The sequence below is a fragment of the Panicum hallii genome, chromosome 6, assembly GCF_002211085.1.
Source record: "Panicum hallii strain FIL2 chromosome 6, PHallii_v3.1, whole genome shotgun sequence".
NCBI lineage: Eukaryota > Viridiplantae > Streptophyta > Magnoliopsida > Poales > Poaceae > Panicum > Panicum hallii.
Genome location: NC_038047.1, coordinates 3,138,138 through 3,162,670, shown reverse-complemented (window position 1 = coordinate 3,162,670; position 24,533 = coordinate 3,138,138). Strand labels below are relative to the sequence as shown.

The following is a 24,533-nucleotide window of genomic DNA, read 5'->3' as shown; positions in this document are numbered from 1 at the left end:
TGGAGCCCTAGAGGGGTGGCAGACCAGGCGCAAGTATGTTCGCTCGTGTAAGTTTATGATGCTTAACTAGGTGCGACGTGGCTCTATGCAACAGTCGCAGAGAACAAGCTGGTCTCCAAACTACTTCATATGCAGGCAACGAACAATGCTTGTTGGTGTCATTTTCAGCCACATCCTATAACTACAACTTCAACGAGAAGTTTCACGCGACAACAGCGTCCCTGACCTTCATGCTCGACTCATTGAGTGACCGGCGAGATGAGTCTAGAAAAGATGGAAGAAGATGACATGTGGAGCCCGCGCATAAGAAAGAGAGCTATGTTGTGGAGGTATTTGTCCATACGAAATAAATTTATTTATGCGCTGATTTGTGTTGGATCAAATAGCATCAAAAACGTAGAAAATAGCATAGTTCATTAAAGTGCCACTAAAATTTCAACAAGTCATTTTGCTAAATATTTTACGAGGCTTACGATCTCCACCAAAACGCCACTTTATCATTGAAGCTAAAAAGCAATGTTTCCATTTTAGAAGGAGATGTAGATATGTAGTCATACCAAAATGACGTTGATAGATGATAAAATCATCTTGGACACGACTTGGCTATGCAGGTGGGCACAACGTGTTGGCTATCACATTTTTATACTTTCCAATTTAACACCTGCCAAAATCATTTCTTTATAAATGCACCAGATCATTTCAGGTCGAAAATAAATGATTTATATGCTTATATAATCAGCCTCCAGCCAGGTCTTTCTGAGACAACAAAAACGATGGAGAAATAAAACCCAGCGCCAGCGGTTTTCCCCTGTTCCTCTCTTCCTCGTCTCCTCTGCCCGCGCCCTCGCTATCCAATCCATTCCGGCCGCTTCGAATTCTCCCAGAAATCCCCAAACATAAATCGCCTCCCTTTCCGATTCCTCCTTCCATATGACTAAATCCCGGATTCAGTTTGGCATGCTCCTCCAGCGATTTCCCACCGCTATCACCGCCCCTCATGGTGCCTGAGAAAAAACCCCGTCCTCCTCGAAGATCCTAGCGGATCGCGTCCGGCGCCGTGAAATCCCGTGAAGTCTCTATAGGTTCGTGCCAAAGATTCGATTTTGTTCGGGCCCTTTTGATCCTACACAGATCCGTACGGTGTTCCGGCTGATTCCGCTGTTCCCGGGGGTCGAAGACTTGTTCTTGCTGTTCTTAGATTGGTGTCTCGTTCCATGGGGAGTTCTGCAGGTGTAAGAGTGTGTATGCTGTTTGATTAATCGGCGGAAGCAAGCGGCTTCTGCGTTTGCGCAGGCATGGCGGGCGAGGAGGCTGCGGAGGGCAGCCGGAGCAGGAGGCGCATGGATCTAAACCTGTACCTCGGCCTCCCTCCATTGCCGCGGCCTCCGGGCCGGCTCGACGCCGCGCTCGATTGCCCGTTGTTGATGCCCAACTCGACAGGTCCTGCGCCGGATGCCCCAAGAGCGGGCGAGCCTGAAGAATCGCTCGCCCCGGCGGCGGCCTACTCCCCGTCGAATGCGCTCTCTACCCCGGAGGAGCAGCCGATGCTTGATCCCATAGTTTATGCCTGGCTCGACGGCCACAGCACCGATGGTGAAGAGGACGCTGATGCTCCTGAGCTGGCACCAGTGGAAGGTGCCAATGTCACACGGCCGCTGGTTGCTGCCTCTGGGTTGGAAGGGGATGATCTTACACCTTGGGTGGAAAGGTTTGTGCGCCCTGGTCGGGTGGCTGGTGCTGGTGGTGGAATGGAGATGGTTAGCACAAGCATACTGCGTCGGTCCGTTCGAGGGGCTGCTGCGATTGAAGCAGGGACTCCTGAGCTCCGCTTTCAGAGGGTGATCCAGATTAGCCAGCAGCACAGCATTGTGAGGCCAGGATCAGCTAACCGCAGCCAACGGGCAGCTAGTCCAGAAGCGGATAGGCTGGTCTGGGCAATCCAACGCACCCATAACTCTTTAGAAGCAGCAAGGCGGCAAAAGCTGGATGGCGACAATAAGGTGGGTGGAAAGGGTGCTGCTAAGAAGGATGGGTGCTGCGAATGCAGCTCCAGCTTTGAGTGCAATATCTGTCTTGACCCGGCTAAAGAGCCCGTGGTTACACCTTGCGGTCATCTCTTCTGCTGGCCATGCTTGTACCAGTGGCTTCATTCTCATTCAGCACACTCTGAGTGCCCTGTCTGCAAGGGCGAGGTGCTTGAAGTGAATGTCACTCCGATTTATGGAAGAGGCGGTGAAGAAGGAGATTCCGCTACCCTTGACATGCCACCCAGGCCGCGAGCAAACAGAAGGGAGAGCCTGAGACAGCAGCTGCAAATGACAGACACAAGAGGAATAGCAACAGTAGTGAGGCAGTTGATAGAAAACCAGGGCATAGTGAGAGGCCTCCCGAGCCCAACAGGGATTGAGATGACCGTGGTTCCTGGAGGCCGGCAAAGGGCTAGGGCTCGGAGACAGCAAAGGCAAGATAACAATGCATCGTCTGTCGTACCTGCAACTGCAATAATGCTGAATATGGGCAATGCTGCCTCTGAGAGCAGCAATCAAATACCATTGCCACCTTCTAATTCTGACAATATTGCACCGGCGGCTCCTGCAGCTCCTCAGCAGTCATCATCTGTGGAGCAAATGTCGAATTCTAGCACCACAGCTGTTATCATGGGAGGGCCTGGGTCAAGTAGGCGGTCAAGACCTTCAGAGTCCACAATCACAAGAAGAACAAGGAGGCGGCAACAGTAGGTACCAGAGTGCTGTCACTCTCTTCAATAAAACCTACAGACCATGCCCCATTGGTGGTTGTTACCATGATTTGCTTCAATAACATCTCAAGGTTAATAACATTAGGAATGTATAGCCATCGCTTGTTCCTGCCTTTCTTTTACATACCATGTATGTAGCTTCATCATGGAAAAGGAGTTGAAATGTCAGTTCCAACATCACCGATTAATCTTGTTCTTTTGTATGATTGGAATATATATTCTGATTTCGGCTCTGTTTTTGGTATATCGTTATAACTTCCCTTGCACATATCTGTAGCCTTGTGGGCATTCCTGATTTGAACTACAGTTTTTGTTTACTACAAGCATCAAATTGAGTCTATTAAGAAGTTATTCTAGCGTAAGAAACATCATTGAGTCTGCTTGGGTCTCTCTGTTTCTGCTCCAAATTGCCAGTGTCGCTGTGACCAGGGCAGCAAAAAATAGCATTGTGACCCAAATCAGAGTGCAGCACAAACAGATTTGTTGGGACGTTCAAGTCTACAATCTCTTCTATAGCAAGCCATATTGAGAGTTAAAATGTCTCTTATGCCACTGGGAATTAGCGTATAAATTTATACAGATATGATGTGCAAAACGAGTGCTCCTTTTTATAAGATATTTCCGTGTTGACATCTTAACTGCATAGAACACGGCTAGGTTGTCACATATAATAAAGACAACTGGTAACATCCTCAAACAGAGATAGGATTTTCTTAGTTCTAGCATAACTCATCTTTTATTTGACATTGACCTATAATCAGCAACTGCACATCACAGAACAGCTCTATATATGGAAAATGGAGACGATAAAATCAGTGCACATTTTCATGTGTCGGCCATTACATTTCAGCATTGTCATTTGACTACCTGAACATTTGTAAAGGTTAGAACACCCATTCTATTGACAAAATTGATGACATTTTCCGAGACCTCCAAACCGTCCACCTTCGACCTTTGTTGATGGAGAAGCAGCTCATTTCTGGAGATCAAGAAAGCCCAATGTAGAATTGTCGGGCTCCTTTTCTTTTCCCTTTTCTGGAGGCAACAGTAGGGGACTTTCCTATACATACTTATGAAATAATCAAATGTACGAAATCCACAAGACCCAGAACTGTAAGTTCTAAAAGAGTTGCAAAAACCACAGAGTTCCTCAGGCCTACAGGACCACTTTGACCAATATGTAGATTTCTAACCTGAAAACCTATATAATTAATTCGGAATCCAAATTAACAGATTATATGGATTCCACTTTCCATAACAATCATTGATTCTTCTTGTAGTCATCTCCAAGGACATTGTCAGGCTCCTTAACACAGAAGTGGACTGTATCTGAACCGACGAGATCAAGAGCAAACCATTCGGAAATGGGTGCTAAGTTCACATACTTGGTGAAACTGCTTTTTGTGCATCCATCAGTACCCTGCCATATGGAGTCCATGACTGCAAGAGCACGGTCGACTTGTATATGAGAAAAAAAATGCTAGACTGGAGTTGGATGTGCTCAGGTCTATGGGAAAACAGCACTTGTTTCTTCAGCTTGGGAAGAGCTTCTACTGTTTTCTCATCTGTGCAGATATAACTCCTATACAGCAGAATGTGAGGGTCTGCAAAGACTGTTACAATAGTACAATAAATCAATGATGCCCATAGTATGTGTAACACGTCGTGCGTCATGATAAAGACATAATCCATCCTTTCTTGCTGGAGAGCATATGTGTTCCATCTAATGCAATTTTGCCCTTGCTCTTCTTTTCTACTTGAAATGAAATGCAGCTCTCCTATAATGTTCGCCGGGGGAAAACATTGGATCACGATTATGATTCCAACATTCAATTGAACCAGTTGATCATTTTGTATAGCTTGTTCATGGAGGTGAAAGGAAATTTCCAGAGCTTGGAACGCACAGGTTTCTAGCAAAACTGGTTAGGATACAAAAGACAGCTGTACCTCTCCAAAGGGATTGTGCAGATGTTGGGATCAATGTGCAATAAATCGATCACCAAAAAGGCAATTTGGTCATCATGTTCTCCAAATAATTTCTACGAGTTCATTACTGATTTTTGTATGACTATATTCACCACCTGTTTTCGTGCTAATCCTTGATCTCCTTGAAAGCAACAGCAAACAGATGCCTTCATATCTTGAACTGTTCGATCAGTCTGAGAAGGCTATATGTCTCAGCATCAGGCATTGCCCCTCTCAGAATCATTGTCCTCAACAAATCTGGCTCATAAACTTTTGCCTTCACATAGGCTTTAAGGAGGGTGTTGTACACAAAGGAATTCCTACAATATTTTGATTCACTCAGTTCTCCATATACTCTCTTTGCATTTTCCAAGTCACCAATTTCTGCAAAGTTCTCAAGCAACATATGGGTAGTCTCCAACCACGGTGTTGAACTTCTCACCTTCTTAGTGACAACTTCTTTCTTCCCCATATCCATTGTGTTCAAAGCTTCTTTAACAAGACCCGATTTCAAGCAACCTAAAGCTAAGTGGCGATAAGTAATAGCATTCGGCTGGCATCCACTTGCTCTCATTTGTTTGAACACAGCTGATGCTTTATCCACAATACCATGCCTGCAGTAAACTGATAAAATGGAATTGAACTGTTCTGTAAGGCTTAACTTCTTCGTTGAATTTATATTGACCCATATCTTCTCTGCCTGTTCAATGGACCCAACCTTTCCAAATGCTTCAATTGCTAGTATGAAGCTTTTTGATCGAATATGAGGGAGACCTTGCATGATCTCCCATGTTCTCTTTAGCTCCTTTTCCTTCCCAAGGTATCCATATAAGATTAAAAGAATTTCCAGTGTAGACCAATTAGTACCTGTCATGGAATTCTCAATGGCTTCTACATATGTCTGGCAAACAGTATAGAGTCTTGCTACAGCATGTGCAATAGCTAGAATGCCATAAGTGATCTCATTGGGTTCAATCTTTGCTCTCTTCATATCATTGAACACCCTCGCTACCCCATCAATGTTGTGCTCATTGGTCTGTATCTTCAACAAGATGTTGTAGGTTGACGTGTGAGGGGTTACACGATCAGCTTTCATCTGAGAAAGGATCTTGGATATAGTTTTCCTGCGCCCAGGTGAAGAATGGAGGATGATCAGGCGGTTGTAAACATATGGCGAAATTGGCAGGGACAATTCCCTCATTTTCCTCATGTACGCGTAGGAATGCTTGATCAGACCCAGATCCAAAGCAGCGATGACAAGGTTGTTATAGAGCAGCTCTTTCTGGTATTCCTGAGGCACCCGAAGGAAAAGACTTTCCGCTTCAGAAATGCCATGGACTTTAGCCGTGAACTCTAGGAGATATGAGTAATCAAGCTCACTCAGCTTGTAGGGCCTCTCTCTCATGATCCATTCCATGACCTGCAGCAAGAGAACAATTGCAGAAATGAAGTGTCAGTTCTTGAATAAATAAAAGGTAAGGAAAATCTTGCCAAGATCGACCACTATCCGTACATTGTTAAGCAAACAGAAGCTGATTACACGGTAATTGGCCGAGTGGTTATATCAGAAGTAAAATTTTGGTATAACTGAATTACTATCCAAACACAAGTAAAATTTTAGTCCTCACTGCAGGTGAGCACGTAGAGGAATCATTATGAGTATAAGAACAGGCATTTCCTGACAGCAGCTAAACTGCATGGATCACAAGGAAGATCTTGTTGAAGACGATGGAATCCAAGCCAGGAAGGCCGGGAATGCGAGAAAGAGAGAGAAGAAATCGGTGGCAGGACAAGAGTACCTGGAGGGCGGTGCGGTGCCGGCGGTGGCGTCGGAGGCGGTTGACGGCGTGGAAGACGTGTCCGCGGTGCACGGCGCGGCCGTCTGCCATCCACCCCCGCATGGCCGCGCACACCGACGCCGCCCGCTCCACCCGCCGCGCCAGCGAGCCCTCCTGCCCCGGCTCATCGCGGGGCCCCTCCGCCGCAGGAGGAGGCCCCGGCAGCGGAGGCGGAGGAGGGGCGAGGGCGTCGCACCCGGAGCTGGTGAAGAATCCTGCGGCGGGGACGTGGGCGGGGAGCGGCGGCCGCCGGCGCCGGAGCAGCGCCCGTAGCAGCAGCATCGCGGCGGAGCTGAGCCGGTGAGCAGGAGCACTGGACACTTCCCGCGCCCGGAGCCGTCGGATCGGAAATCAACGCTCCGGAAGGCACCCAAGAAGTTTTATCATGGACGATGGCCATCACTACCTCTGCGAATGTATATGGTGAATCAGGGCCAAACCTGACGAATCGATCCTCTCAAAAGATGAAAAGGCTGACAAATCGATGGAAACATTTGAACTCGCATCACTTATAACGTGTCGAATCTTGAATGAACATGACAAAAGAAATACCATATCAGATCAGAAACATTTGAATCCCTTAGTAACGCATTATCCATCATTCAAATGTAACAATATTCATGTGAAGCATTCAGTCACCATATCATTCAACATGGCAAACGTCACCGTAACAAAAACAAAACGTCCAGTCAGGCATAATGATTTGCCGAATGTTTGAATTGATTATATCATCATTCATAGGTTATAAGCAAAGTGTCACCGCTTCGTATGATACAAACAGCTGCCCCAAAGGACAGAATGAAATACATCTAGCAAGGTCAAAAGATTTGCAGAAACGATACAGCAGCTTCGCTGCGGAGTCCAGCATAGATCAAGAGGCGAATGAGGAGCTAGAAGCCGTGTCTTCTGAGTTCTGCGGGTACTGCAACATTAAGGATCAAACGGAGAAAAAAAGAATCAAACGGGATGATCACAACAGTCAACAGCCAGTGTAACAGCACAAAGGAGAACCATAAGTAATCATCGCAGGTTTTGAAAGTGAGAGGCGCGAGGCACAATGCAAATATGGTAAGTAACACACCTGATGATACAAGCATATTCACTAGTTGAGCACATTTTTCTCCAGTGAATATGCTTGTCCCCCAGAAGAAAGATAAATAAATATGGTCAGAAGAAAGAGCAACAATTTACCAGTCAAGTATTATTGCTGATAGTGGTAGGCCCACCTTTCAGTACAGATGAATGGAAGACGCAAATATCATAGCTAAAAGCTTTGCAGCAAATACCTTCTTCAATTGTGATTCCTGAATACGTAACAAGACACTATAAGCAAACCTCAAAGGACTTTATATTTCATCACTTTATCTAAGTTGTTCAGACGGCTTGCAAATAGAGAACAAACAGTTCACTGCCACATTTATGCAGTACTATGGAATACTGTTTGTTTGATGACAGTAAAAGCTCTTCCAGAAATTAAAAAAACAATGCCATTAGAAAGCAGTTGACCTTGACCATATCCATCATGAATTTAAAATGGAAGGATAACCTCCATGCTATTTACACACTGGCTACACACTGAGTGTGAATTTGGAAAATAGTTCATTATTTCACTATTTGGAAAGGTGATGGACCTAATACTTGACGATAGCTGCCTTTCTGCATGTCAATAAGCAAACTCCTCACAATATCCACCATTTTCTCATGGGCAGCCCTATGGACAGCAATTAACACAATTATGGCAGGCATAAGACATCACTCTGCTAATGCCCAAAGGCATAGCAAATTGTAATCGATACAGATAACTCTATGGGCAGAGCAATTAACATTAATTACAGAAGGCACAAAACATTACATAACTAATGCACAATTGCAAAGTGAATGTACTAATGTACACATATACTTGAGTAAAAGTTGATGGCAACAGACCCATTATGAATTTTCTGAGGAATGCTTCAATGTTCCAAGGTGGCCAGGTAACACACAAGGGCATCTCCAATGGAGCATCCACATCATCTAGAGACAAAATAAGAGGCAGTCATAGTTTCTCAACTTAGATTCTTCAGCACTCCTCTCATCAAAACATGTGCTAGACAATCTCATACACTTTTCCTATATTATTGAACCCAACCCTCCATTCTCTTCCTCTCTTCTCCACATGATGAAATCCATAGGCAGAAAAAAGGATTAAAGATAGTTGGTGCATGCCATCACACATGCTCTAAAGCTCTTAGCGTAATAGCAAAAAGAACAACTGGATCCAATCTTCTCTGAACCCACGTAGGGAAGTCATGAAGCATGAAGAATGGAATTCTGTGGAGATGAGAAACTAAATAACTGGTGCCATTGCCTCATCTTCTCAAATTCTAGTTGGCCAAAAAATCTGAGTTGTATGTTGATTTGTCAGCAAATTTACTGACCCAATTGATTGAAAGTGAAATGAGTGAGAACTATACAATGGATTTATGCAACCTGCACCCAGCTACTCCCAGGAACCTTACTCAAACCTCTTTCCACCATCAAGTTCCTTAACCTCTTAACCTTTTCCCACTTTTTTGCTTGTGCATAAATGTTACCTAAGAGAATGTAATATCCAGTCTCTTCAGGCTCCAGTTCAAAGCATTTTGAAGCAACAATCTCCCCAAGCTCAACATTGTTGTGCAACCTGCAAGCAAGAAGCAAGGCACCCCAAACACTAGCATGTGGCCGCATTGGCATCTGCATGATCAGCTGGAACGCTTCGTCCAACTTTCCGTTACGCCCAAGAAGATCTACCATAATGGTGTAGTGCTCCACTGTGGGATTAATCCTATATTTGCTTGACATAGAAGCGAAGCAAGCGCGGGCTTCTTCCACCAGTCCCGCATGACTGTATGCAGACAACAACCCCACAAAGGTCACCGCGTTAGGATCAATCTTCGCATCAGACATTTCCTTGAACAAGCCAACAGCTTCACTTAACTTTCCATGCATCCCATAGCCCACTATCATTGCGCTGTAAGACACCAGGTCTCTCATTCGCAATCCTCTGAACAAGTCGAAAGCTCTATCCATCCGCCCGCTCTTGGTGTACAAATCAACCAGAGCGGTGCGCAGGTGATCATCCAGCTCAACCCCCACAGAGCCCATGAAACTCTCGACCCAGAGGCCGAACGTCAAGTCCCCCAGCTGCGAGCAAGCAGAGATGACAGATGAGAAAGTCTTCTCATTGGGTAGCACCCAAACATGTGGCTTCATCATCCGGTTAAAAATACCAAGCGCCTCCTGGGCGCAGCCATTCTGCGCATAGCACGCAATCATCGCGTTCCAGGCATAAAGGTCCTTACTCTCCATCCTCTCGAACAGGTCAGCAGCAGCTTGGACGTCCCCGGCCTTGGAGTACCCTGAGATCATCGTGATCCAGGAGACATTGTTCCTGACGGGCATCCGCTCAAACAGCTCTCTCGCTCGGGCTAGCTGGCCCTGCGCGATGAACCCGCACAGTAGAGCGTTCCAGGACGCGGCGTTCCTCTCGGGCATTTGGCCGAACAGCTCGATGGCCTCGTCGAGGTGGCCGGCCTTGGCGAGGCCGGCCACCATGGAGTTCCACGACACGACGTCCCGCGCGGGCATCGTATCGAACAGGGCGCGCGCGGCGGGGATGTCCCCCGCGCGGAGGCGGGAGGCGAGGAGCGAGTTGGACGCGACGAGGAGGGAGTGGCGGCGCAGCGCGGGCGCGCCATCGAGCAGGTCCGGTGCGTGCGCGGGAAGGAGGCGGGAGTAGAGGTGGGCGAGCGCGGCGTGCGGGTATGGGTGGGAGAGGAGGCCGAGGCGGAGGAGGTGCGCGTGGAGGGAGGCCGCCGCGGGGCGCGCGTCGTGGGCCGGGAGGCGGGGCACGGACTTGAGGACGGCGGCGAGGGCGAAGGGGCAGGGGCGGTGCGAGGCGCGGAGTGACGAGAGGTAGAGCGCGACGGCGCGGCGGGGCCGGCCCTGGTCCGCCGCGGCGCGGATGGCGAGCGTCCACGGCGAGTTGAAGCCGGCTGCGGCGGCGGCGGCGGGAGGGGCGCGCATGGATGGCTAGCTAGACAGGTGTCAACTGGCAACGAGTCCATTTCCAGAAGCAGACGGCTTCACCTGTTTCAACTGCACTTTTACTTCAACGAACTTGCAAATTATCTATATCACACAAGAAAGAAGTGAAACATGATCATCTCATGAACCCAATACGAAGAATCTATCATCGCAGACTGCGCAAATATCAGCATCCATCATGCAACTACAGTTTTACTGTGCAAATTCCTGCCAACCAAACAGGACAGAAATAAGGGGGAAAAAGATCTAAGGTATCACTATCTCAAGAGCACGAAAAGATTTACAGAAATGAAGAACAACCTAAGCTACCTTCTCAACTTTTGACTGTTTCTTCTTTCTTCCTACTGATTCTATAGGCTAACAAATCTCAGTGCTACTGCCGGACACTGCTGATGTTGCTGGATCTGCTCCATTATCATGAGTAGATGGCTCCCACACATGAACTGCCCCGTCCGTTGGTTCTTGATTCCTGAAAGAACCGACGAATTCAGGACAATCAAGAATCAAAAACCAACCGAGAACCAAGAATCCGGTGTTAAAGCTAATCTTGGTTCATGTATCTGCATGTTTATTTCCTTGTTCTGCATGTAAGTAGAGTTGTGTAGAATATATGCTAGCAGGAGATGTGTAGGTGAGATACGTGCACAGTTAGCTCATGGGCAAGGTGCCAGCGTGTCGTGCGACAGCGATGTGCATAGACAACTGATGGCCATGTTCAACTGCATGTGGTTGCTGCATGAAGCGGCCAGATTGCAGGGAGGGAGAGGTCCATGTTGTTGCATGCAGCCACGAAGTGAGTTTGTGGGCTAGACAATCGGTCCTGCCTTGCATGATGTTTTCACAATTCAGTTTAGTTAGGAGCATGGCGTGAGTTACGGTCCAGTGGTGGTTGTAGCCGTTGTTATCCCTTTGCATGTACTTAGTCTACATATGAATGAGAAAGCGATGAAGCCTGTGAGTGGCTGCGTCACAAAACAACTTGTGTTGTGCTCATGCGTGTGACCACCAGAGAAGTACGGTAGATAGAGAGGGAGTGATTCCCTACCAGAGAGAAGATCAAGTGTTTGTGATAAACACTTGCACCTGTGAGAGATCCTAACATCCGGCACAACACAGTCAAGAATCAAAATCCAGCCAAGAACCGAGAATTTCGCACAGTCGAGAACCCCGAACCAAGAACTCAGCACAATCACGAATCAAGAACCCAGAATCGTGACAAAGAACACTCAGACACCGCCAAGAGATTCAGACATTCAGTTACCTGCCGAGAGCCTCGAGGTACTTCTGCTTGCGGATGGCGACGAAGATCTTGGCGGAGCCGGGGTCCTCGCACCCCTCGGTGAAGCCGCCGAGGTAGCGCTCGGCGTCGTCCCACGCGCCGCATTGCACGAGGTCCTCGAGGTGCTTGGTGTCCAAGTAGAGCCCGGACTCCTGCTCCAATCTGCGCCAAGAAACGGAGAGGAAGAGGAGAAAGCATCAGAACCCCGAATCACCAGCCCCAAAGCCCCCTGCCACTTCGATCGTCTCACCGGTGAGCCACCTCCTTGTAGCCTTGCTCGTGCAGGTGCTGAAGGACGAGGAGCTGCAGTTCCTTGCAGAGCCTTTGCGCCTCTGCCGGGTCCGGGTCCGCCATGGTCACTCTTTTTTCGCTGCCTTTTTCCCTTTCTTTGTAAATATTTTCTCGAACAATAGTGGAAAACGAAGTTATGTGTAAATGTGACGGTTGCATGCGTGCTGCCAGTCCTCATGCCTGCATACCGATATTTTCTCAAAATAAATAAAAATCAGTTTTCCAACAATTTCATATTTTTACCATCAATATTTTTTTTTGAAACAGTTAGCCTCTACATACAGTTGAAATACTACTGTACATGCCCAAATAATGTAGACGATTTAGCCTCATCTAATTTCTTTTGGAAACAGTTAGCCTCTACATACAGTGAAACAGTTACTCTCTACATTTGGCCTCAAGATCAATGTAATCTGGTTCTCCCTCCATCCCACCTAGCGTGGCCCTTCAAAACTAGAATTTGATGCTTTAACTCCCCGTATAGCATAGCATAATATCAATCTTTTTGAAAAATAAAATTTGCATAACATGCAGCCTGTATTTTGAAATGGAGAGACTATCATGTAGACGATTTCACAGTCACAAGAAATACTACTGTACATGCCCAAAAATCCAGGCAAATACAATTTATAATTTGCTAGGCAGTATCAGTGACACCCGCCTGCAATTGAAGGAAGCATATTTTCAAAGTCCAGTATAGGAGAACATACAGGTCAGTGCGCGCGATTTCAGCTACCAGGTGAAGATGTAGACAAGGGTTGTGACCAGCCCTCATGGCAAAGACATTGTGACCGTAGAATTTACCAGTTGCATCGCATCATGTACAACAACGCACCGGACGCCGACCGTTTCTCAAACGCAGCAGATCCTGAAACTGGTGTGTGGGTCGACGAAACACCAGCTAAGGTCAAGATGATCACGTCATAGACACAAGAAAAATCAAACAATCTAGAGCCATGATCAACAAACACCCACCAAATAAACCCTCAACTTGCTGGAATCCATCATCACAGGACACGCAAAATATCACCATCCAACATACCACCATATTTGTACACTACAAATAGCTGCCGCAACAACAGGGCAGAAAATCAACAATCTAAGGTACCACTAAGCTCAGAGCAGGAAAAGCTTTACAAAAGAGGAAGAGGATGCCGGCAGACCATCTCCACGGATGCACGGCAGCGCCAGGTGCAGTCAGGATTTTCAGGGGTGGAAAAGAACCAAAAAGACCTAACTTAGCAATGTCATCATCAATCACTACCTGCGCTGCAGCCACGAGCGAGGAGATGCTGTGGACTTGATGAATATGACCTCCTCTCATAATCTAACTGTTTGTCTTTTCTCCCTATCTCCTACAGGTCCTACCATTCTTTGCGCTATCGAATCTCAGTGCTGCGGGCGAGTCACCTTGTCGGCTGATCAGATGCCTGGTTGCTAGCAGCTGACGGCGCGGCTGATATCGCTGGGTGCGCTCCGTTGTCCTGAGGCGGTGCTGTCCCCCACTTTGGGTCCGCGTCTAATGGCTCAACCACATGGACTTTACCATCGCTCATACCGAGTGCAATCTGGTTAGGCTCCACGGGATGAGCAGCAACCACCAAGGGGTAAACGCGTCCAGGACTGTTGGATAAGGTGGATCGTGTGAGAAACAGCAAGCAGAATATTGGTCACTTGCAAAACTCTGGTAGACTACACAGACTGGATAAAGTAGTGCGAGTGATATACGTACCCAGGTAGTATTGAAGGCGGAATGTATGCAGAAGGTGCAATCCTGCAACGCAATCGAAGAGATTCCGCTTCAAAGACTCCAATAGCACCATCGCAGAATGCAGCATAGACTAAGAGACCATCGCACGAGTATATTGCACTCGAGATTGGAGCTGGGAGTGCATCTCTTGGGGACCACTGCATATATTCAAATATCAATAGAAATTCAATGGCAGTATGACAAGACCCAATGTTCCAATTCATGTAACAATAAAAATAATTAACCATCTTTTGACAAAAATTAGAGTTAAGACGAGTAGTAGCATAGCATTACCAAGGCACAAACAGTGCGGCCTACAATGTATTACTTTAATGTATGATTATGGAACACATGCACCGGGATCATGCTTTAGGTGATAAAGCTCAGTTTTGAAATCATTCTTAAGGAGTTAATGTCAGTAAAGATTCATGGAAAATGTGAATATCCACAGTACAAAAAATGAAATGGCTGGATTGGAAATGAGGAAAATCAATGAATATGTCATTCACCCTAGGAAGAACAGAAAAGTCAGAACACTACTAGATTAACAGAAGTTGAAAGAAACTAACCGAGCGCAAACATTCAAGATTTCCATCATAGATCGCCAATTGGCTCTCATGAACTACCAAAAGATGTGTCTGGTCATTGTGGAACTGCACCCTTGTATCGCCAACCAAAGTGCCAGACCGGTTCGCTGGGGGTTGGATGTATCTTGATTTTTTTTTCTCCCAACCATCAATGCTCCATACACATAACTGCAAAATTTTAAATCAACTACTAATCAGAAACAGATAAGTGATTTGTTCTTGTCGGAATGACTGCAAACAAGATATTTTGCAAAGTATATGAGAGGAACAAATAAGCAGGCAGCTTCTAGCATTTAATATATATTTGTTAGAAATTGATAGAGCAAAATCCATATTATCATACCTGAGCATCAGCGCCCGACGATACTAGCACATTCATAGATTGAGAAAAGGCAAGTCCAGTAATCTTTTTCTGATGGCCCTTGAGCTTACTTTTGACCTGATGTGATTTGATTAAGACACATTAATACTAAGACTAACAATAAACATGCACTAGAGGATAATGAATACATTAAAAAGTGTAAGATTCAACGTAACAGGAATCAGCAGTTAATGAGCACAAATTTCCAAACCTATAATCAACAGTTAATGAGAACAATTTCCCAAACCTATTAACTCTTGAAGGTTTTAGCTAGATGAATACCGCTGGCAGCACATATTTGATTGAAATATAAGTATGAAAAATAGCATTTACAAGGTCTAGCAAGCTCCATTAAGGAACAATTCTTATTACTCCTTTTTAGTTGACTCACTAAACAGTCTCCGATAAATAGGTCTGACTAGAAATCTCCACGGTAATATGTTAGCAACAAAATGTAAAGGCACATAATTCATAGCAAATTTTATAGTGCCATTTTCACAAATCCAATTATCAAGCAAGCTTTCCAAGTCTTAGCAGTCAAATATGTCCTGTCGCTGAACTAAAATCCTATAAATTTCCAAATGGAGTAACAATGAGCAAAAGGAGAAAATAGCATACATCATCAATGCGGACATTGTAGATTTGAATGGTGGAGTCCTCCATTCCAATAGCGATGATATTATTGTCTTGTGGGTGGAATGCAAGGAAAGTTGCAGCAGGTGGAGGCGCCATGAAAGTAGTCATGACCTGTGAGAGATCCCAGATTCAAGCCGAAGAGTCAGAAATCAGTAATGGCGTGATCAAGGCAGAAATCAGTAATGGCGCGATCAAGGAATTACACTTTTCACCTTAAGTTATCAGCAAAAATATGACGTGTTATAACTCATACTCATGGACATTTATAGAACTAACAAAATTAGTAATGAACGATCAAGGAAAAACATTTTTTTCTGAAGTTATCGGCAAAAAAATGACACATTATAACTCATGGACATCTATGGAACTAACATAATTTTTGTGAAAGGCACTGAAAAGGACATCTACCTTGAATGTCATCATATTGAACAAGGACACTTTGCCACCAGAAGCAGACATAACATAGGAGTCATTTTTGGACAATGCAATGCAAGCAGTTGCTTCTTCCGGGTTGCCATCATTAGTGTCATTTGTCATCAGAATCCCATTTGCTGGTTGCCACATTTGAGGTGCAACAGATGCAGTAGACTAAAAGGACATAAAACAACAAATTCAGAAAGCAAACAAACAAGATTTCAGTTAAAATTGAAGTGAAGTTCTCCAATCAAACCTTGCCATTAGGATTTCTGTCACTCCTTTGCCATTTCCACAACTTATGAACAGCATTGGAGCCAAGAGCCAACAGTGCAATCCCATTATTTGTATATAACAAACGTACGACCTGAAATAAGCACATCCATTATCAGAAATTTCCATAACTCAAAACATCAACATACTTGATTACACTACATATCATAACGCATAACATCAAAGCACACCGAAAACAACTTTATGCAACAGTACTTATTACTATTTTTAATAGTAGAACATCTGATGTGTCAGATTGATTATGTCTGATCAAACTATATAAACCAATCACAATACAATGATACAAGAAGACAGATTAACATACCTTGCTTGGGTTCGTGTCTGTATCTGACAAATGCAGGGCTCGAAGATGTCCATTATCCACAATGTCAGCCAACTTCCAGGTTTTGACCTTTTCAGATTCATCTGTTATTCTCGGTTTAACATCTGGAGTTCTGCTTGCGTCCATAGGTGCCTGTGGTTTCTTTAAATTTAGCAAACCTACATAATGAACAGCAAGAGAGAACAGCAAGGTAGAATGAACTTACCAAGCCACTCGTTGACACTGCAGGCAATATCCTATCAGGCCGCTCGGCATTCACTGCTATAGGACTGGAGACATTTGAAACAGGACCGAGGGCAACAATTGGAGGCTGCATTAAAACCAAACAAGAATAAGATAATAACAAACCTTCTCAACATTCACTAAAATCCCAGCAAAAGTTAAAAGAAAAGGAAGACAGCTAAGTGGTGAAGCTTCTAGGCAAACGAATCAGTTGACTGCTTCACTCAAAACCCCTTCTAGTGTATCTCCTCAATGAACCAGAAGTAAGAAAGAAATAATTAGCTTTTGTCTGCCACAAATGTGGCAACAATTGCTAAGTTACTATGCGCGACGGTAGCTCACAACTCTAGAAACAGAAAGCAAGATACTAGCATCCGACAGGCGCATGTTGGCAAATGCAGCACTGAAGCAAGTAGGTCTCATAGGGTCTAACAAAATATTTTCAGCATGACATAGAAGAACAAAAATAAATATAACCAAATTATGTAATATTCAATGGGAGGTTAAAGTATCACTACCTTGGTATTTATTTGTTGAGGAGGTCCTCTAGAGCCCTCAAATGCTCTGCTCTCGAGCATCCTAAGCAAGCGCTGCCCATCAGTGTTGGCAAGTATTTTTATTCCATTATCACTTGTTGTAACAGCGAGTAATGAGCCTTCTCTATTGAATCTCAAACGAGGGCTTGCCTGAAAATTATCAGTAAAAGATTGTTAAGCAGATCTTCAGTATGGGCAAGTCAGATAATAGAGTGGGGAAATGATACTAACAGGAAGTCCGCCATCACAATCTGTTGTTGTTAATATGTTGGTGTTATCCATATCCCAGAATTTAACAAGAAATTCATCTCCAGCAGCCAAGAAGCGGTTTCTGGTTGTGTCGAACTGAACAACACCGAGCGAACGTTTCCTGAAGCCATTGTATGTCTTCTTAATAGCCCCTTCAGTTTCATTCCACTCAACCAAGTGAGAATCACCTTCTTTACTAGTACCACAAGAGAAAAGCCTGCGAGAAAAATTCATAAGTGAACAGCTGAAATGTGTGAAAACTGAAGATGAATCAAGATGCTCAGATATTTTGTTACTCTTCAACAGCTATTAAACTCTATATAGCAATTGCTATGTCTCACCTTGTCCCATCAGCACTGTAAGCCATAGTAGTACACCAATGTCCAGGAGCATCATAGTCAACTCTTGAGCCCAAGCAATCATATAACCATGCCTTGATTTTTCCATCGATGGCGGTAGAGAAGATAAACTACAGAGCAAGTCAGAAAGCAAAATGAGAAATCCATTCAACAGATTGCAACTAGTAATGGTATAGCAGAACCTTTGCGCATCAAACATTATAGCTAATGGAAATGAAGTAGTTGGTGCTAAACAGAAATGCAAGTGTCTATTATAAAAAAAAAATGGAAGAGTTAGCACAATGGCCAGAATATTAATAAATACAATCTGCAACGGCGGTGTAATATTAAAATATCAGCATTGAAGTCATTCCAAAGGTACCTGAATGGACTCCTTGTAGTGCGGGCATACAGAATAAACTGGAGCTTCATGGCCTTCAAACGTGTATTGCTTTTGTCCTGTTTGAGCATCCCACACCTGCCAAATCCAATGTGCTACTTAAGATCTAGTTTGTTTTGAGAAAAAGAATAGATCATACAATATGATCACCTTAATGAGTTTGTCATCCCCACACGTAATGATAGATAGAGTCTTGTTGGGGTGGGAGAAGGCTATGTCATTAACCCCACCAATGTGTGCATCAATCTGTTACATTTGCAAAAGAGTTAAGAGACCTTAAAGGCGGTTATTATTTATTCCCCAATCAGTATTAGAATATGCACACACCTCTGCTTGCTGCCGTAAATCCCCATTAGGTACGAATGTGTATGTCTGAACAATATGCTTCGAGAAAGCAACACCTGGAAATCAAATCACACTTATATGAGATGGGAGAAACTCAATATATCCATTAGTAGGATCCAAGCAAAAATAGAACACGCCTAAGTATGCCATAATGACATGTGTCTTATTAAAACAAATGCATGCCCAAATGTGTTTAGTAGCACTGAAATTAACCACTCCATACCTAGAATAGTTCCATCAGGGCTCCACAGACATCTATTGACAGATATTGCAGCATCTTTCATCAGTGCAGCCTGCACACAGAACACAAATTGTGCATGAGAACCACCACTTGAAGACACCAAGCTGCTACTTCCAGCAGCATAAAACATGGTAATAACAGTAACTTAAGTAGTCACCTGCAAAGGCAATGTGCAGGAACCAATATCCCAAACTTTGAAAGTCTTGTGAGCTATCCTTTCGCGTGAACCAACTTCCCATACCGCAATGTCGCCCACATTTGTTCCAACTGCATAGATCAGGAAGCTAAATATAACGGACAGTTACAAAAGTAACAATTCAACGGTCAAGGAGCATGTTTCCAGCAAATACCTAAAAGGATGGTTTGTTGAACAGGATGGAAATCCAGGCTCATAACGTTAGAACCCTGATTAAGGGTACGAACCACTTGTTTGGGAAGGTCTTCTTGAGTGTACATATTGGCAGGATGGCTTGCACCAGAGAAAGATACCTATCGTAGTTTTCAGGAATCATAACTTATCCGTTTATGAAAAATGCAGAGTGACGCTAAACACAAATGTCTTTTGAGTTCATCCAGTACCTCATCTGGTTGCCCTACACGCATCCTTTTCATGAGATGTTCTGAATCTGCAGACTGGTAATCAATGCCGGGTGCACTTGTAGGGGTTCTTGGATGCTTTAGAAATGCCGCTGCAAACAAACAGATAGAAAGTTCAGAAAGGGTCAAACACTGCCACTGGTGACAACCTATCATTTAGCTCAATCACTTTCAACTTACCTGTGTTTGGAGCCTGAACAAGGCCAGGTGGTCCTTGTGCAACAGCAGCATGAGGCAAAGAGGGATTGGCATTCGTCATCCAACCTGCAATAGCGTTCGGAGATGGCGACACCACAGGTTGAAATGGCTGCAAGATTGAAGCATCATAAGTAAATGATGGTTAGGATAAATAAAATGGCCTACTTGTGACAATACTTACAGCATGAGCACCCATTGGTGGAAATCCAGCTGACTTAGGGATGGATCCAACAAGGGGCCCATTGGCAGGCGGAGGAGCTCTTGCTCCGTTGGTAGGAGCAGCACAAGAGTGATCAGTAAAAAGTGTCTTGATGTCTGGGTTTGGTCTGGGATTCTTGCAGAGCTGATGTTGCCAGTTCAGACTGAAATTTTTTTTAAAAAAACCCGGTTAGCATCGCCTTTTAGAAGCATGAAATGTGTTTCTGGAAGCACTTTTGGACTTGTACGTCATAACAGACAGATATATTCCAATTATGGCATATATGAAGACAACATTAGGATAAGAAAAGGATGGTGTCTGCTATATGCATCTAAAGCTAGAACCCCTATAAAAAGACAAAAAAAATGTGTTTCAATATTGGCATATTTGATAGAAGTTATTGGGATAAACAGGTGGAGATGTCCAAACCACACGAAACAATCTCAAAAGAAAGAACTGTATATCAAAAGGATTCTGTAGTCTGGAACAACCAGAAGTAAAATTACAACAAATCAATGAGCCAAGGAAGCATTGATTACATTTAACCACTCCCTCCATTAGTAAAACTCAATTTCAAAGTGCCAGGCAGTGCTTATTTATTATGTAGCCTGTAAGACGACCATAACTATTTATTCCCATGTGTTGGCCGGGGCATGCGCAATGAAAATCAACCAGTCTGCTCCGTCAAAAATCCTATAATGGTTCAGTTCTAGGACTTAACATTCTGATCCCTAATATCCTATTCAGCCATGATAACTAAGAGAAGTCACATAAACACATTATTTAGCATCAGAATAACCAGAAAGAAGATAAAGAACAAAAATAGTAAACTCCCACATGTAGCAGTTACGTGACAGAGCTGTTTGATTTACCTTTTTGCACACGTGAAAATTAAATGCTACCATACAATCTACTTAAATTGATACCAAAGACTACAATGAAACTTTTATTCACAAATTGCATCCTGGTATATTAAAGAAGTGCAATACGTGTGACTAAGCACAACAAAATTTAATCAACCAAGCACCTTTGATTGATCAACGTGCGAAGTCTCGAAGCTTTGAATGGTGGGAAATTCAGCTTGTCCCGGAACAGTGGGTTCGCCTCAATGAGCTTCTTGAGCTCCAAGAGCATGATATTCCGAGCTGACTTTGTGTCCCCATACTTGGATAGCTGCTCATTTTGCCTGTTTTCATCATCAATAAACAATCACATCCACATCGACCAAATGCACTAGACATTTGCTTCCAAAAGGAATATTGCCATACCTAAAATTCTCCAACGTCAGCAGCTGTGTTATCTCCTTGAACAGCTCCTCATTGAAGGAGGCGAATACCTTGAGATCCTTCACGAGAATCTCCACAGCCTTGGCCCTATCATGCCTGTGAAACCGACAGCAAATTCAGCTCAGCACGGATCAACCTTGACAATGACCAAGTACCTAGAGTAGCTTAATGATGAGTCAGTCACCTATCAAGGGCCTCAAGGTACTTCTGCTTGCGGATCTCAAAGAAGATCTTCATGGAGTAGCGGTTGTCCTCCACCTTGGTGAAGCCGCTGAGGTACTTCTCCACCTCGTCCCACTCGCCGCCCTGCACAAGGTCCTCGAAGTGCTTCATGTTGAAGTAGAAGCCAGACTCCTGCTCCAACCTGCACGAGGAACCCAAAAGGCGTCAGGAATCTCAGCCCACACAACACGCCAAGGCTCCAAAAGCCCCATTCACGATCATGGCGGATACTCACTTGTGCACCGTCTCCTTGAACTTCTCCTCATCGAGGAACTGCAGGATGAGGAACACCAGCTCCCTGCTCAGAGACGACATGGCTCCCCCGATCCCACCCGGAGCCTCCAGCTCTCAAAAACCCGCCTAAACCTCCGGCCTTCCCGGCAGATCCCCTCCCAAATCCCCCCACAAAACCCGCTCCAAACCACCGCCAAAAACCACAGCAAACACACACCGCGAGCTCAGAACCTAGCTTGCGAGCCCAGAGCCAGAACCCGCGGGGAAAGCAAGCTCACAACCAAAGCACGGGCCTCGCCGCGCCCATGCCGCCGGGATCCCCGGCCGATTCCGTCGGCGCGACCGCCGATCTGCAGCTGCCGACGCCGGCGGCTCGAATCCGGCCGCCAGGCGGCGCCTCCAGGAGCTCCCTGCTCAACAGCACAGCCACCGCCTAGGGTTTGGCCGCGCCGCCGCCGCCGCCTCCGTCTCCGCCCCTCAGCTCCAGCCGCCGCGTTTCCCTTCTTATCTCTCTCTCTCTCTCTTGCTTTCTCTCTCCGAAAACTTCTCTCACTCTATTTTTTCCTGTCTCCTTTTGGTTTTTTTGGACCGCGTTTTATAACCACTTCGACCAGTCTCCTCATTTATAGCAACCCAGACAATCCGAGAAATGACGGTAACACCCAAACGTGAGCCACTGTATTCACGCAACTGCCACAGTGGAGGCAGGGGTACCGGGGGTAGTCTCGTAAATTTCTTGGTGAGGGCAGAAGCGGAAGTGGGGCGGTCGCGCGGTCGCTTGCAGGCCATGGAGGGGCGTTTAGGTCATTCTGCGCGGGGGCTTATGGGAGCATCTGGGGGTGGTTGCGGGGCCCACAAAGGATCATGGGGTCGAAGAGGGGTGGGATGGTCATTTGGGAGCCAGCTACTGTAAGTTTTCCCTGCTGCCACGTCATCCTTCCTCGTACCATTAACTCCTTTTTCTTCCAGTTTTTTCTCTCTCTATCTATCGCTTTCCGGCGCATCGCCGGTTTCGAATTTTGAACGGTACACGTTCGTGGTAGGCGCACCCAGTACACCAACCCAACTTTTCAGGCGTGTACTCAGTTTGATAATGACAGGAGATAGAATAGAACTATAGAGGAGTGTGCTTTTGTGGATATACATAGTTTATTGAAATTATAAAATTTTAATGATATGAATTCATATCTTGTGTATCAACCCACTATATGTATTTTGGGTTAAGAGTCTCTGGTTTTGACTCAAGTCCTCTTTCTGGAAATATCCGTTTTTGCTGAACAAAAATTCTCTATGCTTTGTATATGTGTACACAACATACGTGTGTTCTTTTATCACTAATAGATATTTTCAATAAGAATAAAGTGATGTCTTGATCTTTAAATCAACATTTCCCGATCTCAATTGATTTCTCACAAAAGCATGGCAAAAAGAAGGGAAAGACAATTTGTGCCATTGCCACAAATGCTTGCATGCATATATGGAATGAGCTAAAACGGCTATAATTGTGAGACCAAAGTCATGTAAGATGCATACAATAAGAACACGTTTATGATATTTCTTATACTTAGCATGCATGTATAACAAGAGCACATCTTTGTTACTTCTTTAACAAGAACACATCTTTGTTACTTCTTTAATATGATGCATTGCCAAAAATATTTATGTATCATCTGGATTGACACCCACAACAAACCTTGCAAAATATCAATCGCTGACCATGCATAGGGAAAGTGCTTTGATGCAATCTGATTGTTGGCTTTCTTGCACACCTATACCTCGCACCTAGTTTATTTATGTGCCACCATGTGTGCAAAACTACACCACGTGCGAAAAAAACATGACAACCAGCGGTATGCGCTGACGAGTAGACGAAATTGTAGCGACCAGGCTAACTAGTCTACACCAACAATAAAACTGCGGCGGCCAGCCACCTGGTCTGCACTGACATGCGAACAAAACTGCGGTGGCTAGCCGATATGCGTCAACGTGCGGACAAAACGACAACGAACAACCAACTCACCTGTACTAACGTGCAAACAAAACCACAGTGGACAACTAGCTTGTCTGCGTCGACTTGCGGACAAAACTAATTGGTTTGCTCCAGCATGTAGACAAAACAGCAGCGGCTAGCTTATCTGCCTTGACGTGGGGACAAGACCGCGGTGGTAGTTTGTCTGCGCCAACGTAGGGACAAAACCGCGATGACTAGCATGTTAGCCCAAACATGGTGATGAGACTGCACCGGCTAGCTTGTCTATGAAAACGTAGGGATGGGATCGCGATAGCTAGCGTGCTCGCGCTGATCCTGGGACAAGATTAGGGCATCCAGTTGGTAGTTGGTCTACGTTGACTTATAGACAACCCGTGGCTGCCAACCTGTCCGGATCGGCGTGTGGACAACACCGTGGCAGGCAGCTTGTCGGCACCAACGTGTGAACAAAACCACGACAAGTTGTTGTTCAGTGCCCACGTACGGATAGAGCATTTCAGTGCATGCCAAATGTTGGATTGTCGATATGCTTTTACCCCTCGCATCAAGTTGGTTTTATGCATGTGTGCTCCTACGTGCAGAATGGTTACCCAGTTGGTCTATCAATTTTCTATTATGCTAATAGTTTGGTGGGCTAATACTGGGTGAATCCAACCATACCATTAGATTTTGGTTCTACCACCTTAACACAATTTAGATACACAAACTTTTATTTGCACATAAGCATAAGTATTCAAAATGGTATATAAAATTGTGCAAAGTATAATTGTGCCTTTTTATGTTATGCAACGGTCAAGCTTCATCACAAGCTTATCACATATTGCAACAAAAATGTGTCATTTTAAAGGTGTCCTTTCACACTTGGAAATTAAATAGCAGAACACATACATTTTAAACATGTAAACACACACAC

The 24,533-nt window shown here is 44.9% G+C and overlaps 4 protein-coding genes across 4 annotated transcripts; 1 reads left to right on the top strand and 3 right to left on the bottom strand.

Annotated features, from left to right (window-relative positions):
* The first annotated feature begins 767 nt into the window (after nucleotides 1-767).
* LOC112896765 lies at nucleotides 768-3,020 on the top strand. Its single transcript, XM_025964894.1, has 2 exons — nucleotides 768-1,082; nucleotides 1,231-3,020. The coding sequence occupies exon 2, from the start codon at nucleotides 1,296-1,298 to the stop codon at nucleotides 2,736-2,738; it is 1,443 nt and encodes a 480-aa protein (XP_025820679.1). The 5' UTR covers nucleotides 768-1,082; nucleotides 1,231-1,295; the 3' UTR covers nucleotides 2,739-3,020.
* Nucleotides 3,021-3,556: 536 nt separating this feature from the next.
* Nucleotides 3,557-7,131, bottom strand: LOC112896764 (pentatricopeptide repeat-containing protein At1g07590, mitochondrial). Its single transcript, XM_025964893.1, has 2 exons — nucleotides 6,523-7,131; nucleotides 3,557-6,143 (listed from the first exon to the last, which is right to left on the bottom strand). Exons 1-2 carry the CDS (start codon nucleotides 6,841-6,843, stop codon nucleotides 4,893-4,895), a joined length of 1,572 nt encoding a protein of 523 aa, XP_025820678.1. The 5' UTR covers nucleotides 6,844-7,131; the 3' UTR covers nucleotides 3,557-4,892.
* A 1,309-nt stretch (nucleotides 7,132-8,440) lies between these two features.
* Nucleotides 8,441-12,999, bottom strand: LOC112896763 (pentatricopeptide repeat-containing protein At4g22760). The gene is made up of 4 exons (XM_025964892.1): nucleotides 12,910-12,999; nucleotides 12,159-12,379; nucleotides 11,891-12,070; nucleotides 8,441-10,671 (listed from the first exon to the last, which is right to left on the bottom strand). The coding sequence occupies exon 4, from the start codon at nucleotides 10,606-10,608 to the stop codon at nucleotides 9,022-9,024; it is 1,587 nt and encodes a 528-aa protein (XP_025820677.1). The 5' UTR covers nucleotides 10,609-10,671; nucleotides 11,891-12,070; nucleotides 12,159-12,379; nucleotides 12,910-12,999; the 3' UTR covers nucleotides 8,441-9,021.
* Nucleotides 13,000-13,178: 179 nt separating this feature from the next.
* LOC112896762 (protein TPR2) lies at nucleotides 13,179-22,209 on the bottom strand. The gene is made up of 25 exons (XM_025964891.1): nucleotides 21,632-22,209; nucleotides 21,359-21,538; nucleotides 21,157-21,270; nucleotides 20,916-21,074; nucleotides 19,871-20,051; nucleotides 19,672-19,798; nucleotides 19,474-19,583; nucleotides 19,245-19,383; nucleotides 19,052-19,161; nucleotides 18,877-18,946; nucleotides 18,636-18,709; nucleotides 18,459-18,554; nucleotides 18,291-18,386; nucleotides 17,912-18,039; nucleotides 17,553-17,787; nucleotides 17,304-17,471; nucleotides 16,769-16,873; nucleotides 16,546-16,695; nucleotides 16,204-16,314; nucleotides 15,942-16,121; nucleotides 15,516-15,644; nucleotides 14,880-14,975; nucleotides 14,519-14,704; nucleotides 13,932-14,107; nucleotides 13,179-13,822 (listed from the first exon to the last, which is right to left on the bottom strand). The coding sequence occupies exons 1-25, from the start codon at nucleotides 21,709-21,711 to the stop codon at nucleotides 13,606-13,608; spliced, it is 3,417 nt and encodes a 1,138-aa protein (XP_025820676.1). The 5' UTR covers nucleotides 21,712-22,209; the 3' UTR covers nucleotides 13,179-13,605.
* Nucleotides 22,210-24,533: the final 2,324 nt, after the last annotated feature.

What these genes read in the sequence shown, in the direction of transcription:
- LOC112896765 (XM_025964894.1), top strand. Translation starts at nt 1,296, where the DNA reads ATGGCGGGCGAGGAGGCTGCGGAGGGCAGCCGGAGCAGGAGGCGCATG.
- LOC112896764 (XM_025964893.1), bottom strand. Translation starts at nt 6,843, where the DNA reads ATGCTGCTGCTACGGGCGCTGCTCCGGCGCCGGCGGCCGCCGCTCCCC. An exon ending in GGCACCGCACCGCCCTCCAG is followed by an intron (nt 6,144 to 6,522) that starts GTACTCTTGTCC and finishes CTCTTGCTGCAG; the next exon opens with GTCATGGAATGGATCATGAG.
- LOC112896763 (XM_025964892.1), bottom strand. Translation starts at nt 10,608, where the DNA reads ATGCGCGCCCCTCCCGCCGCCGCCGCCGCAGCCGGCTTCAACTCGCCG.
- LOC112896762 (XM_025964891.1), bottom strand. Translation starts at nt 21,711, where the DNA reads ATGTCGTCTCTGAGCAGGGAGCTGGTGTTCCTCATCCTGCAGTTCCTC. An exon ending in ACTACAAGGAGTCCATTCAG is followed by an intron (nt 18,040 to 18,290) that starts GTACCTTTGGAA and finishes CTTGCTCTGTAG; the next exon opens with TTTATCTTCTCTACCGCCAT. An exon ending in ACAATGTCCGCATTGATGAT is followed by an intron (nt 14,976 to 15,515) that starts GTATGCTATTTT and finishes AAATCACATCAG; the next exon opens with GTCAAAAGTAAGCTCAAGGG.